At 43.0% G+C, this 14672-nt stretch overlaps 1 protein-coding gene and 1 long non-coding RNA gene across 2 annotated transcripts in view; both read left to right on the top strand.

Annotated features, from left to right (window-relative positions):
* Positions 1–1182: 1182 nt before the first annotated feature.
* LOC112072905 (uncharacterized) lies at positions 1183–2959 on the top strand. Its single transcript, XR_002894416.2, has 3 exons — positions 1183–1320; positions 1678–1827; positions 2716–2959. It is a non-coding gene; the product is annotated as an uncharacterized lncRNA (long non-coding RNA).
* Positions 2960–3345: 386 nt separating this feature from the next.
* birc2 (baculoviral IAP repeat containing 2) overlaps positions 3346–14672 on the top strand; it is a 44766-nt gene continuing 33439 nt past the window's right edge. The window contains 4 exon segments of the mRNA XM_070439967.1: positions 3346–3681; positions 9216–9330; positions 9490–9663; positions 10644–10708. Coding sequence (XP_070296068.1) covers positions 3588–3681; positions 9216–9330; positions 9490–9663; positions 10644–10708 — 448 coding nt within the window. The 5' untranslated portion in view covers positions 3346–3587.

Here is a 14672-nt window from a genome sequence, read left to right as displayed (position 1 = left end):
AGGGTCCTTCCATGGAGGGGCTCAGCTCTGTTACGTTTGTGATAGGGTCCTTCCATGGAGGGGCTCGGCTCTGTTACGTTTGTGATAGGGTCCTTCCATGGAGGGGCTCGGCTCTGTTACGTTTGTGATAGGGTCCTTCCATGGAAGAGCTCAGTTTTGCTACTTTGTATTAAAGTCTATATTGAATTCACAAGTTCTTGTAGGAGTGTTATATTTCTGAAACAATTCTCCACGACAAGGTTTAGTGAATGATTTGTGCAAATACAATGCTTTTAGTTTTAGAAATATTTAGGGCTAATTTATTCCTTGCCACCCACTCTGAAACGAACTGCAACTCTTTAAGTGTTGCAGTCATTTCAGTCGCTGTAGTAGTTGACGTGTTTAGTGTTGAGTCATCCGCATACATAGACACTCTGGATTTACTCAAAGCCAGTGGCATGTCGTTAGTAAAGTTTGAAATGAGCAAGGGGCCTAAACAGCTACCCTGGGGAATTCCTGATCCTACTTGGATTATGTTTGAGAGGCTTCTATTAAAGAGCACCCTCTATGTTCTGTTAGACGAGTAACTCTTTATCCACATTATAGCAGGGGGTGTAAAGCCATAACACAAGTTTTTCCAGCAGCAGACTATGATCGATAATGTCAAAAGCCACACTGAAGTCTAACAAGACAGCCCTCACAATAGTTGTATCAATTTTATCATGTACCTCTGGCAAAAAAATAATCAAAAAAATCTTAAAACTGCATTGTTGGTTAAGGGCTTGTAAGTAAGGTCGACACTTGTTGTATTTGGCAGATGTGACAAATACAATTTGATTTGATTTATCAGTAAAAAAAAAAAAACTACAAGAAAATCCATGTATACTTTTAAGTATATTTTAGCAATTCCATTTACTTGTTGTACTTAAGTACATTTAAAACCAAATCATTTTAGACTTTTACTCAAGTAGTATTTTACTGGGTGACTTTCACTTTTACTTGAGTAACTTTCTATTAGGGTATCTTTACTTTTACTACAGTGTGACAACTGGGTACTTTTCCCACCACTGGGAAAACATCAACTGGTTATCTGGCCGTTGACTATGAGGGTAACGTCGATCAAAAGTTTAATGCAATAACCTTGCAGATGTTACACTATAACACATTCACGCCATATTTGACTAAACCACCCACGAGGTACGTTGCAAATTTCCCTTTGTGTGGAGGCGAGTCGAGTCATAGCATAGATATAAGGTTCCACATGTAGTATTTCTGGTTAGGCTGCTGTAAAGTTTAGTTATACTTCCTCCCTGTGATCTGCCTGCAAACTGTTGGACAAAGGTAAGTTAACCATTTTATTACTCTGTTGTCATGTTCATATTCACACCATAAAATTATCGCTCATGTGATCTAAATTAAAACCAACAATGTCCATTTATGGACAAGCATACATTTCCTATAATGGATGTTGTTGCCTCGCCTACTGTACATTTTAAACAACTTGGTGTGTATAACTTGTTGAAATTAAAATGTTGTTTGATTTTGTAATTAATTATGTTCAAAAACATGTGATATTATTATATAAGGAAATATTACATGTGTTATGTTATTTCGTTTTGCTATGAAATGGCCTGTCATTATGGATGGAAGTATCATGATAACTAATAGTTTTTCACATTGATGTTTCTTTCCATATAGGGGACTATAGACAGTGGAATTTACTACTTGGTTTCTTGTCGGTTCAAAAACGTCGTCATCACATTTACTGGGAAGTGACAGCTGAATAGCACACAGACCGCAGAAGGGGACTTCCACAGACTCGCCTTTGATCAGAGAGATTTCTGAAGGGTGAGTCACTGGTCTAACGCCAGGAGGACAGGGACTTAACAGTAGTATTTAACCAGTATTCAGGCAGGGTTCCCCATCTGGCTCTGTTGTGACTGTAATATTTACATATTATCCCCTGTAACCACGTAGCTAGTTAGCAGTTATGGATAACAACAACGCCATTTAGCTACACAGACAACACCAGCTAACGTTAGCTAGCTATAGTTAGCTAACTCTCGTTTAAAAAGTTTCACCATCTCAGACAATTAATACATGTTTCTGCACCACATCTACAATGTGAAATCACAGCAGATCCTAAAGGTTGTACTGGAGGGGAAATTAACTCGTTGAATAAAGCAATGTGACTTCGTGCTCCATATAATACAATGCAATTTTAGCCTAACTTGACTGAGCTAGCTAGCTGACTACCACTGTAGCAAGTCAGCCTGCTATATTTCAACATATTTTTAAATATACGCGGTGTTTGCGTGTAGGCAACATTATACCTGGTCTGAGGAAACACTACATTAATGGTATGATAAAATCGTTACTGTGTAGCTATATGTCCTTGTCTAGGACCGATTCATTTCCTCCAATTCAAAAGCAGGAAGTCCTGAACCTGCCACACCTGCTGTCGTCTGAATATGTTGAACCACGTAGCTATGTAATGCATTAATTACAGGGCAAATCAACCAGTAGGACACATTCTATTAATGCGATGTTCCTCTGTCTCTCCCCTACAAGCCGACACACCTGCTGTTGTCTAAATATGGAATTAGTTGTATGTAATTTAGCTGTAATTTGGATCCAGGAAGTGTAGCCGCTGCCTCTGCACCAGCTAATTGTTGATCCTAATAAATACTACTACTATAACATTCTACTAATGTGATATTTCTGTCTCCCCTACAGGTGTTATCGACATTTATGCAGTAAAGGAGGACAACTTTTATTCTCCCATTAAACCTTTCTCTCAGACAAGAGTTATTTCTTTGTCTGGTTAATCTCTGCTGCCATGGAGACGTAAACAACCCCAGGAGGGGTGTTCCACTCAGGGGGAGAGGGTTGACCAGCCATACCCAGGGGGGTGTGTGTGTGTTTTGTGGGTGTGTGTGTGTGTGTGTGTGTGTGTGTGTGTGGTGTGTGTGTTGTGTGTGGTGTGTGTGTGTGGTGTGGTGTGTGTGTGTGTGGTGTGTGTGTGTGGTGTGTGTGTGTGTGTGTGTGTGTGTGTGTCATCTGCTAAATGGCATATCATATATTATTATAAGGTTTCTGGCATATTGTGATATTTTTATGACCAGAAGGTGTTCTGGCATATTGTGATATATTATGACAGGAGGTTGGCAGTTTCTCTCTTTAGGTTGTTAGTCAGATCAGTTCGGAAACCTTCGGTTTAATTTCCAGGCTGATGTGTGAGATGACGGGAACCTCATACTGTTTCCATCAATCACGTGTGTGTGTGTGTGTTGTGTGTGTGTGTGTGTGTGTGTGTGTGTGTGTGTGTGTGTGTGTGTGTGTGTGTGTGTGTGTGTGTGTGTGTGTGTGTGTGTGTGTGTGTGTGTGTGTGTGTGTGTGTGTGTGTGTGTGATTGGTCGTGCGTGCGTGCGCGTGTGTGTTCCCTGGGTTACTCATCCCTCTCTCCCTGAGGAGAATGGCCCTTCCTTTTCTCTAATTCTACAAACTCTTCATCAAAAAAACTCCATCTAGAAGCTAAATCTAGACTCTAATACCTGTATATCTAGATTCTAGGCTGTCTATATCTAGACTGTCTACCCTATTTGTAAATGGACACCCTGGTCCATCTCCAGAACAGCCCGTTCCTCATTGGTCTGTGTCGAAACGGAGCCCCAGCTGACCTGCAGTATGACAACTCCTCAGGTAGGCCTCACACAGACACAGACACACACTGCAGTATGACAACTCCTCAGGTAGGCCTCACACAGACACAGACACGTTAGACACACACTGCAGTATGACAACTCCTCAGGTAGGCCTCACACAGACACAAACACGTTAGACACAAGGAATCCTGTACAGAATAAATATATTCCAAAACATGCATTTTGTTTGCAACAAGACACTGAATAAAAACTGTAAAAAATTTGGCAAATGAATCAACTTTATGTCCTTAATACAAAGCGTTATGTTTTGGGGAAAATCCAACAACACATCACTGAGTACCACTTCATATTTTCAAGCATTGTGGTGGCTGCATCATGTTATGGGTATGCTTGTCATCAGCATGGACTAGGGAATGGCGCAGCGGTCTAAGGCACTGTATCGCAGTGTTCGATCCCTGGCTGTATCACAACTGGCCGTGATCGGGAGTCCCATAGGGTGGCGCACAATTTGCCCAGCGTCGTCTGGGTGAGGGGAGGGTTTGGCCTGGGGGGCTTTACTTGGCTCATCGCGCTCTAGCGACTCCTTGTGGAGGACCGGGCGCCTGCAGGCTGACCTCGGTCGCCAGGTAGGCCGTCATTGTAAATAATAATTTTTTGTTAACTGACTTGCCTATTTTAAATAAAGTAAAATACAAATTGTCTGGATTAACGTTGGCAGGCGCCTCATTCTTTTGATGCTGACACCAGTGGACATTAGAAACATGGAAATATCTGTAGGACGCATGGGACTAGTGACTGAAACATATTTGTTCTCATCAACGTATGACTCTGTCAAAAGACTGCTATTGTGAATCACTAATCTAACTTTGACTTGGGGAATTCCTGTGGGTGGGATGGGAACTGTTTTGTCTTGTTCGTCTGGTCACTCTTTCCTGTGTCTAGGCGTACCTGTTTTGTGTACTGTACCTTTCTTAAAAATAATACAAACAAACACTTGAACACAACAAAGAAAAGACCCGGGTCGCAAAAAATGAAAAAAAGTATCTGGACACCTGCTAGTTGAACATCTCATTCCAAAGTCATGGACATTAATATGGAGTTGGTCCCCTTTCTGCTGCTTTAAAACAGCCTCCACTCTTCTGGGAAGTCATTAATATGGAGTTGGTCCCCCTTCTGCTGCTATAACAGCCTCCACTCTTCTGGGAAGTCATTCATATGGAGTTGGTCCCCCTTCTGCTGCTATAACAGCCTCCACTCTTCTGGGAAGTCATTAATATGGAGTTGTCCCACTTTTGCTGCTATAACAGCCTCCACTCTTCTGGGAAGCATTAATATGGAGTTGGTCCCCCTTTGCTGCTAAACAGCCTCCACTCTTCTGGGAAGTCATTAATATGGAGTGTGCCCCCTTTGCTGCTAACAGCCTCCACTCTTCTGGGAAGTCATTATATGGAGTTGGTCCCCCTTTGCTGCTATAAACACTCCACTCTTCTGGAAGTCATTAATATGGAGTTGTCCCCCTTTGCTGCTATAACAGCCTCCACTCTTCTGGGAAGTCATTAATATGGAGTTGGTCCCCCTTTGCTGCTATAACAGCCTCCACTCTTCTGGGAAGTCATTAATATGGAGTTGGTCCCCCTTTGCTGCTATAACAGCCTCCACTCTTCTGGGAAGTCATTAATATGGAGTTGGTCCCCCTTTGCTGCTATAACAGCCTCCACTCTTCTGGAGATCATTAATATGGAGTTGGTCCCCCCTTGCTGCTATAACAGCCTCCACTCTTCTGGGAAGTCATTAATATGGAGTTGGTCCCCCCTTTGCTGCTATAACAGCCTCCACTCTTCTGGGAAGTCATTAATATGGAGTTGGTCCCCCTTTGCTGCTAAACAGCCTCCACTCTTCTGGGAAGTCATTAGATGTTGGTCCTTGCTGCTATAACAGCCTCCACTCTTCTGGGAAGCATTAATAAGTTGGCTTGCTTGCTATAACAGCCTCCACTCTTCTGGGAGCATTTATAGAGTTGGCTTGCTGCTATAACAGCCTCCACCTTCTGGGAGCTTATAGAATTGTTGGCTTGCTGCTATAACAGCCTCCACTCTTCTGGGAAGGCATTTAAGATGTGGGCTTTGCTGCTATAACAGCCTCCACTCTTCTGGGAAGGCATTTAAATGTTGGCTTTGCTGCTATAACAGCCTCCCATCTTCTGGAAGGCTTAATTAGAGTTGGCTTGCTGCTATAACAGCCTCCACTCTTCTGGGAAGGCATTTAATAGATGTTGGACTTGCTGCTATAACAGCCTCCACTCTTCTGGGAAGCTTCATAGATGTTTGGACTTGCTGTATAACAGCCTCCACTCTTCTGGGAAGGCTTCCACTAGATGTAGAACATTGCTTGTCGGGAGTTTACATGCACTTAGGTGGAGTCATTAACTCGTTTTTCAACCACCACTAATTTCTTGTTAACACTATAGTTTTGTCAAGTCGGTTACACACTCTACTTTGTGCATGACACAAGTCATTTCTCCAACAATTGTTTACAGACAGATTATTTCACTTAAATTCACTGTATTACAATTCCAGTGGCGTCAGAAGTTTACATCACACTAAGTTGACTGTGCCTTAAACAGCTAGGGAAAGTCTGATAGGCTAATTGACATAATTTGAGTCAATTGGAGGTGTACCTGTGGATGTATTTCAAGGCCTACCTTCAAACTCATGCCTCTTTGCTTGACGTCATGGAAATCAAAAGAAATCAGCCAAGAACCTCATAAAAAAAATTGTAGACCTCCCACAAGTCTGGTTCATCCTTGGAGCGAATTTCCAAACGCCTGAAGGGGTACCACGTTCATCTGTACAAACAATAGTACACAAGTATAAACACCATGGGAACATCGCAGCCGCCATACCACTCAGAAGGAGCACGCATTCTGTCTCCTAGAGAATGAACCGTACTTTGGGGTGCGAAAAGTGCAATCAGTCCAGGAACAACAGCAAAAGGACCATAAAAAAGCCAGACTACGGTTTGCAACTGCACATGGGAACAAAGATTGTACTTTTTGGAGAAAAGTCTCTCTGGTCTGATGAACAAAATAAACTGTTTGGCCATAATGACCATCGTTTATGTTTGGAGGACAAAGGGCGAGGCTTGCCAGCCGAAGAACACCATCCCAACCGTGAAGCACGGGGGTGGCAGCATCATGTTGTGTGGGTGCTTTGCTGCAGGAGGGACTGGTGCACTTCACAAAAGAATAGATGGCATCATGAGGTAGAAAAATTATGTGGATATATTGAAGCAACATCTCATCAGACATCAGTCAGGAAGTTAAAGCTTGGTCGCGAAATGTGTCTTCCAAATGGACAATGACCCAAGCATACTTCCAAAGTTGTGGCAAAATGGCTTTAAGGACAACAAAGTCAAGGTATTGGAGTGGCCATCACAAAGCCCTGACCTCAATCCTTTTGAACATTTGTGGGCAGAACTGAAAAAGCGTTTGCGAGCAAGGAGGCCTACAAACCTGATTCAGTTTCACCAGCTCTGTCAGGAGGAATGGGCCAAAATTCACCCAACTTATTGTGGGAAGCTTGTGGAAGGCTACCTGAAATGTTTGACCCAAGTTAACAATTTAAAGGCAATGCTACCAAATACTAATTGAGTGTATGTAAACTTCTGACCCACTGGGAATGTTGATGAAAGAAATAAAAGCTGAAATAAATCATTCTTTCTACTATTATTCTGACATTTCACATTCTTAAAATAAAGTGGTGATCCTAACTGACCTAAGACAGGGAATATTTACTTGGATTAAATGTCAGGAATTGTGAAAAACTGAGTTGAAATGTATTTGGCTAAGGTGTATGTAAACTTCCGACTTCAACTGTAAGTGTTTAGACCCTTTACTCAGGACTTTGTTGAAGCGATTACTGCCTTATCTTCTTGGGTATGAAGCTTGGTACACCTTTATTTGGGGAGTTTCTCTCCTTCTTCTCTGCAGATCCTCTCAAGCTCTGTCAGGTTGGATGGGGAGTGTTGCTGTACAGGTCCCAGAGATGTTAGTTCGGATTCAAGTCCGGGCTCTGGCTCAGCTAATGAAGGACATTGAGACTTTTCTCGAAGCCACTCCTGCGTGGTCTTGGCAGTGTGCTTAGGGTCGTTGTCCTGTTGGAAGATGAACCTTCACCCCCTGAGCTCTCTGGAGCTCTCTACCCATCAAGGATATCTCCGTTCATTTTTCCCTCGATCCTGACTAGTCTCCCAGTCACTGAAAACCATCCCCACAGCATGATGCTGCCACCACCATGCTTCACCGTAGGGAATGGTGCCTGGTTTCTTCCAGATGTGAAGCTTGGCATTCAAGCCAAACAATTCAATATTGGTTTCATCATGGTCTGAGAGTCTTTAGGTGCCTTTTGGGAAACTCCAAGTGGGCTGTCATGTGTCTTTTTACTGAGGAGTGGCTTCTTTCTGGCCTCTCTACCATAAAGGCCTGATTGGTGGAGTGCTGTAGAGATGGTTGTCATTCTGGAAGGTTCTCCCATCTCCACAGAGGAACTCTGGAGCTCTGTCAGAGTGACCATCAGGTTCTTGGTCACCTCCCTGACCATGGCCCTTCTCTCCAGATTGCTCAGTTTGACCAGGCGGCCAGCTCTAGGAAGAGTCTTGGTGGTTCCAAACTTCTTCCATTAAATAATGATGGAGGCCAATGTGTTCTTGGGGACCTTCAATGCTGCAGATTTTTTTTGGTATCCTTCCCCAGATCTGTGCCTCGACACAATCCTGTCTCGGAGCTCTACAGACAATTCCTTCGACCTCATGGCTTGGTTTTGGCTCTTACATGCACTGCCAACTGTGGGACCTTATATAGACATGTGTGTGCCTTTCCAAATCATGTCCAATCAATTGAATTTACCACAGATGGACTCCAAGTTGTAGAAACATCTCAAGGATGATCAATGTAAACAGGATGCACCTGAGCTCCATTTAGTCTCATAGCAAAGGGTCTGAATACTGATGTAAATAAGGTATCTAGTTTTTATTTTTAATAAATGTGCGAAAAAATATTAACCTGTGTTCGCTTTGTCATTATGGGGTGTTGTGTGTAGATTGATGAGGAAAACATTTTAATTGAATACATTTTAGAATAAGGCTGTAACGTAACACGGTGGAAAGAATCAAGGGGCCTGAATACTTTGTAGTGTACCACATGACCTCTGTTATTATACACTGTATAGTTTTACATTATAAAGCATGCTCATCCGAGTTTCACCTACCTTACACACCGTACACACACTCACCTGACAGACACGCTGTACACACACCGTACACACACTCACCTGACACACACTCACCTTACAGACACGCTGTACACACACCGTACACACACTCACCTGACACACTCACCTTACAGACACGCTGTACACACACCGTACACACACTCACCTGACACACACTCACCTGACACACACTCACCTTACAGACACGCTGTACACACACCTGACACACACTCACCTGACACACACTCACCTTACAGACACGCTGTACCTTTTATAAAGTTGTGATTATTATTTTCCTCCTCAGAACTGTTCCGTATCTCGACCTTTGCCCTCTTCCCGGCTGCAGCGGTAACAGAGCGCACCCTGGCCAGGGCAGGATGGGTCTATACTGGTGTTGGAGACAGGGTGCAGTGTTTCAGGTGATTATCCTGCCACGCTGGCCCATCCTGCCACGCTGGCCCATCCCTGATCTTCACTACATCATTTAAATGGACCTACCTACTAACTGATATTGTGTGTATAATTTTCAAGGTGTAACGTGACATCTAATTGTTCTAATTGAAATGTTCGTGCTCCAGGTGTAAGGTGACGGCAGAGGGCTGGCAGACAGGTGACTGTCCTACTGAGAGACACAGACAGCTGTCCCCTTCTTGCGCCTTCATCCAGAGTCTACCCTCTACTGCCAACCTCCTCTCGTCTTCTCACAGCGCCTTCTCTCCGCTATGCAGCGCACACGTCATACCGGTGAGATGGTGATGATTACATTGTGTTTGTCACATGCGCCGAATACAACAGGTGTCGACCTTATGGGGGTAATGGTTGTGGTGATGAATGGAATGTCTGGGGTGATGATGATGGTGGTGGATGATGATGGTGGTGGGGGTTATAATGATAGTTGTGGGGGTTATAATGATAGTTGTGGTGGTGGTGGTGGTGGTTTATAATGATAGTTTGTGGTGTGGGGTTATAATGATAGTTATGGTGGGGGGGTTATAATGAAGTTTGTGGTGGTGGGGGGTTATCATGATAGTTGTGGTGGTGGGGGTTATAATGATAGTTGTGGGTGGTGGGGTTATAATGATAGTTGTGGTGGTTGGGGGTTTATAATGAATAGTTGTGGTGGTGGGGGTTATAATGATAGTTATGGTGTGTGGGGGTTTATAATGATAGTTAATATGTTGGTGGGGTTATAATGATAGTTGTGGTGGTGGGGGTTTATGATCGTTTGTGGTGGTGGGGGTTATAATGATGTTATGTGGTGGTGGTTATAATGATAGTTGTGGTGGTGGGGGTGGTTATAATGATAGTTATGGTGGTGGGGTTATAATGATAGTTGTGGTGGTGGGGGTTAAATGATAGTTATGGTGGTGGTGTTATAAATGATAGTTGTGGTGTGGGGGGGTTTGATAATGATCGTTGTGGTGTGGGGTTATAATGATGTTATGGGTGGTGGTGGTATAATGATAGTTGTGGTGGTGGGGTGGTTATTAATGCATGTTATGGTGGTGGGGGTTATAATGATAGTTGTGGTGGTGGGGGTTATAATGAAGTTATGGGTGTGTGTTATAATGATGTTGTTGTGGTGTTATAATGATAGTTGTGGTGGGGGTTAAATGATAGTTGTGGTGGGGGTTATAATGATAGTTGTGGTGGTGGCGGTGGGGGTTAAATGATCGTTGTGGTGGTGGTGGGGGTGATTGTTGATGTTAATAACGTGTGTTATCTCTCCCAGGTGTCAGGACCTGGCCAGCCCCCCTCCCCGTCTCTGCCCTAACCCGGGTCCGGTGAAGAGCCGGTGTCCGCCCCCCTCCAGCCACTGAGCTCCGAGAAGTAGAGGACATGTAAGGCTTTATTGGCTGTTTCTACGATTTATTGGCTGTTTCTACACTCTGATTGGTTGGCTGCACTGACATTTATTTAAGCATAATTTAATTTGTCAATGTTTCTCTTAACGTTCTGTAGGTGTTACCAGATAAATATTAAATAACACTACTTAATACACAAGACGAATAATTAGGGATGTGACAATAGCCAAACGTTTAAAACCAAACAAATATTAAAAGATATCAAAAAAGTGTAAAATGACACGTGCATTAGCAATGCCGAATATGGTTGTACGCTGCTATTGCATGTGGACTGCTAGCGGGCAATAAAGTTCTGTGTAGCACATTTATGTTCTATGTAGCTTCGGTCAGACTGGTAGGGTGTATTCGTGGTTCTAGACTGGTAGGCTTGTATTTGTGGTTCTAGATGGTTAGGCTGTTTCGTGGTTAGACTGGTAGGTTATTGTGTTCTAGACTGGTAGGCTATTCGGTGGTTCTAGCCTGTAGGCTGTATTGTGGTTCTAGACTGGTAGGCTGTATTCGTGGTTCTAGACTGGTAGGCTAGATGAAAGTGAACAATGTGTGATCGGGGTGTATTCATTCCGCCGATTCTGTTGAAACGTTTCTTAAACATATTGAATTGTCCAATAGAACTCTAGTTTGCAACTGTTGGACTAATGACTACACCCTAGATCAGCTAGATGCAGGCCAGAGTGTGCAAGGGCGAATTGAAATGTGTAATGTCATTACTAATTTCTCTCGACTATGTTTTGTAACTTCCATTCATAGGCTAGGTTGTGCAACTCATGATGGGTAGGGATATTTGAGTATCACGTAGTAGCCTAAACCTATCACTGTTAATTGAACTGGGTGAATGGATATGAATGACAGTAACCTAAACCTATGACTGTTACATTGAACTGGGTGGAAATATGAATGACAGTAACCTAAACCTATCACTGTTACATTGAACTGGGTGAATATGAATGACAGTAACCTAAACCTATCACTGTTACATTGAACTGGGTGAATATGAATGACAGTACCTAAACCTTCACTGTTACATTGAACTGGGTGAATATGAATGACAGTAACCTAAACCTATCACTGTTACATTGAATGGGTGAATAATATGAATGACAGTAACCTAACCTATCACTGTTAATTGAACTGGGTGAATATGAATGACAGTAACCTAACCTATACACTGTTACATTGAACTGGGTGAATATGAATGACAGTAACCTAAACCTATCATGTTACATTGACTGGGTGAATATGAATGACAGTAACCTAACCTATCACTGTTACATTGAACTGGGGTGAATATGAATGAAGTAACCTAAACCTATCACTGTTACATTGAACTGGGTGAATTGAATGACAGTACCAAACCTATCACATTGTTACATTGAACTGGGTGAATATGAATGACAGTAACCTAAACCTATCACTGTTACATTGAACTGGGTGAATATGAATGATAGTAACCTAAACCTACCACTGTTACAGTGAACTGGGTGAATATGAATGACAGTAACCTAAACCTATCACTGTTACAGTGAACTGGGTGAATATGAATGACAGTAACCTAAACCTATCACTGTTACAGTGAACTGGGTGAATATGAATGGCAGTCATCCAATATGCTGTACTAGAAATATAGGGCCCAAAATAATCCTCCCCACTCATCTTAAATGGCACCTACCACCACTGGTGTGCAATAATAGTGTTTAAAATGGTTTTTGAATGACTATCTCATCTCAGTACCCCACACATACAATTATCTGTAAGGTCCCTCAGTCGAGCAGTGAATTTCAAACACAAAGACCAGGGAGGTTTTCCAATCCCTCGTAAAGGGCACCTATTGGTAGATGGATAAAATAAAAAGCAGACATTGAATATCCTTTTTGAGCATGATGAAGTTATTAATTACACTTTGGATGGTGTATCAATACACCCAGTCACTACAAAGATACAGGCGTCCTTCCTGACTCAGTTGCCAGAGAGGAAGGAAACAGCACAGGGTTTTCACCATGAGGCCCTTGGTGACTTTAAAACAGTTAGACTTAATGGCTGTGATAGGAGAAAACTGAGGATGGATCAACAACATTGTAGTTACTCCACAATACTAACCTAAATAATAGAGTGAAAAGGAAGCCTGTACAGAATAAATATATTCCAAAACATGCATCCTGTTTGCAACGAGACACTGAAGAAAAACGGCAAAAAATGTGCCAAAGGAATTCATTTTATGTCGTGAATAGAAAGCGTTATGTTTGGGGAAAATCCAACAACACAAATCCAACAACACATCACTGAGTACCACTTCATATTTTCAAGCATGGTGGTGGCTGCATCATGTTATGGGTATGCTTGTCATCGGCAAGGACTAGGGAATTTTTTTCTCCCGTGTGGCGCAGCGGTCTAAGGCACTGCATCGCAGTGCTAGAGGCGTCACTACAGACCCTGGTTCGATCTTGGGCTTTATCACAACCGGCCGTGATCGGGAGTCTCATAGGGCGGCGCACAATTGGCCCAGAGTCGGCTGGGTCATCATAAAGGTAAGGGCTGGAATTTGTCCTTGATGCACGAACAGCAACGTGTTGATCTAGATAATTACACGCGCTACTTGCATGTGCATTGGCCGGGTTTAGATTCAACATAGATAACTGTGTTGTGAGAGGCTGGTCTTGGTTGAGGAAAATGTAGGCTAGCTAGCAGTGTTTGTGCTGAAACTGACCTCTGGCTGCACACCTAATCTAGCCAGTTTGACTGTATCATGGTGGAGTAACTAACTAGATGAGCGTTGTATGTATTAGAAAGCAGTATGGCAGGTTCCAGTATAGCAGTATGGCAGGTTCCAGTATAGCAGTATGGCAGGTTCCAGTATAGCAGTATGGCAGGTTCCAGTATAGCAGTATGGCAGGTTCATATAGTCAGTTTGGCAGGTTCCAGTATAGGTATGCAGGTTCCATAAGCAGTTAGCAGGTTTCCAGTATAACAAGCAGATGTGCAGGTTCCAGTATAGCAGTATGGCAGGTTCCAGTATAGCAGTATGGCAGGTTCCAGTATAGCAGTATGGCAGGTTCCAGTTAGCAGTATGGCAGGTTCCATTATAGCAGTATGCAGTTATCCAGTATAGCAGTATGAGGTTCCGTATAGCAGTATGCAGTTCCAGTATAGGGCAGTTGGAGGTTCCAGTATAGCAGTATGGCAGGTTCCAGTATAGCAGTATGGCAGGTTCCAGTATAGCAGTATGGCAGGTTTCCAGAGTTTATTAGCAGTATGGCAGGTTCCAGTTATAGCAGTATGCAGCAGGTTCAGTATAGCAGTATGGCAGGTTCCAGTATAGCAGTATGGCAGGTTCAGTTAGCAGTATGCAGGTCCAGTATAGCAGTATGGCAGGTTCCAGTATAGCAGTATGCAGTTCCAGTATAGCAGTATGGCAGGTTCCAGTATAGTATGAGCAGGTTCCAGTTAGGCAGTATGCAGTCCAAAGTTTGTGTTGACAATGAACTTTATTAGCTAGCTAGCTGTGCTTTATGGAAGAATGTACCGTAGCTAGGTAGGATATATTGTCACATTGAGTTGAGTTGTCTGAAAAGGTGTCAAGTGTAATGGTCACTTTTCAGGACTCTGTAGTCTCGTTGTCTATCCTAGATATTGGCTACGTCTTGGCAGAAATTGTATTTTTCCCCCTAACGCTATCGAGCAGGTAAAGAACTCTGGTATGTGGTTCCGGTAAAGGCGGATGGCAGGGAGTGGGTTGTGTATCTCCAATCAAGTTACAAAGTTTCATTGACATTGTTGTCATTTGCTCAGATATGATGGAAGCAGATTTGAAATGAACATTGAGCATCAATCAATCCCTACTATTGATGTCCTAGAGTTGCGCTTCGCCTTCAGCGACCTACTAAGATTGAATATTTAAAGTG

Source organism: Salvelinus sp. IW2-2015, unplaced genomic scaffold (assembly GCF_002910315.2).
Source record: "Salvelinus sp. IW2-2015 unplaced genomic scaffold, ASM291031v2 Un_scaffold2080, whole genome shotgun sequence".
NCBI lineage: Eukaryota > Metazoa > Chordata > Actinopteri > Salmoniformes > Salmonidae > Salvelinus > Salvelinus sp. IW2-2015.
Note: the sequence above shows the minus strand (reverse complement) of the source record. Positions and strands in the feature narration are given on the sequence as shown.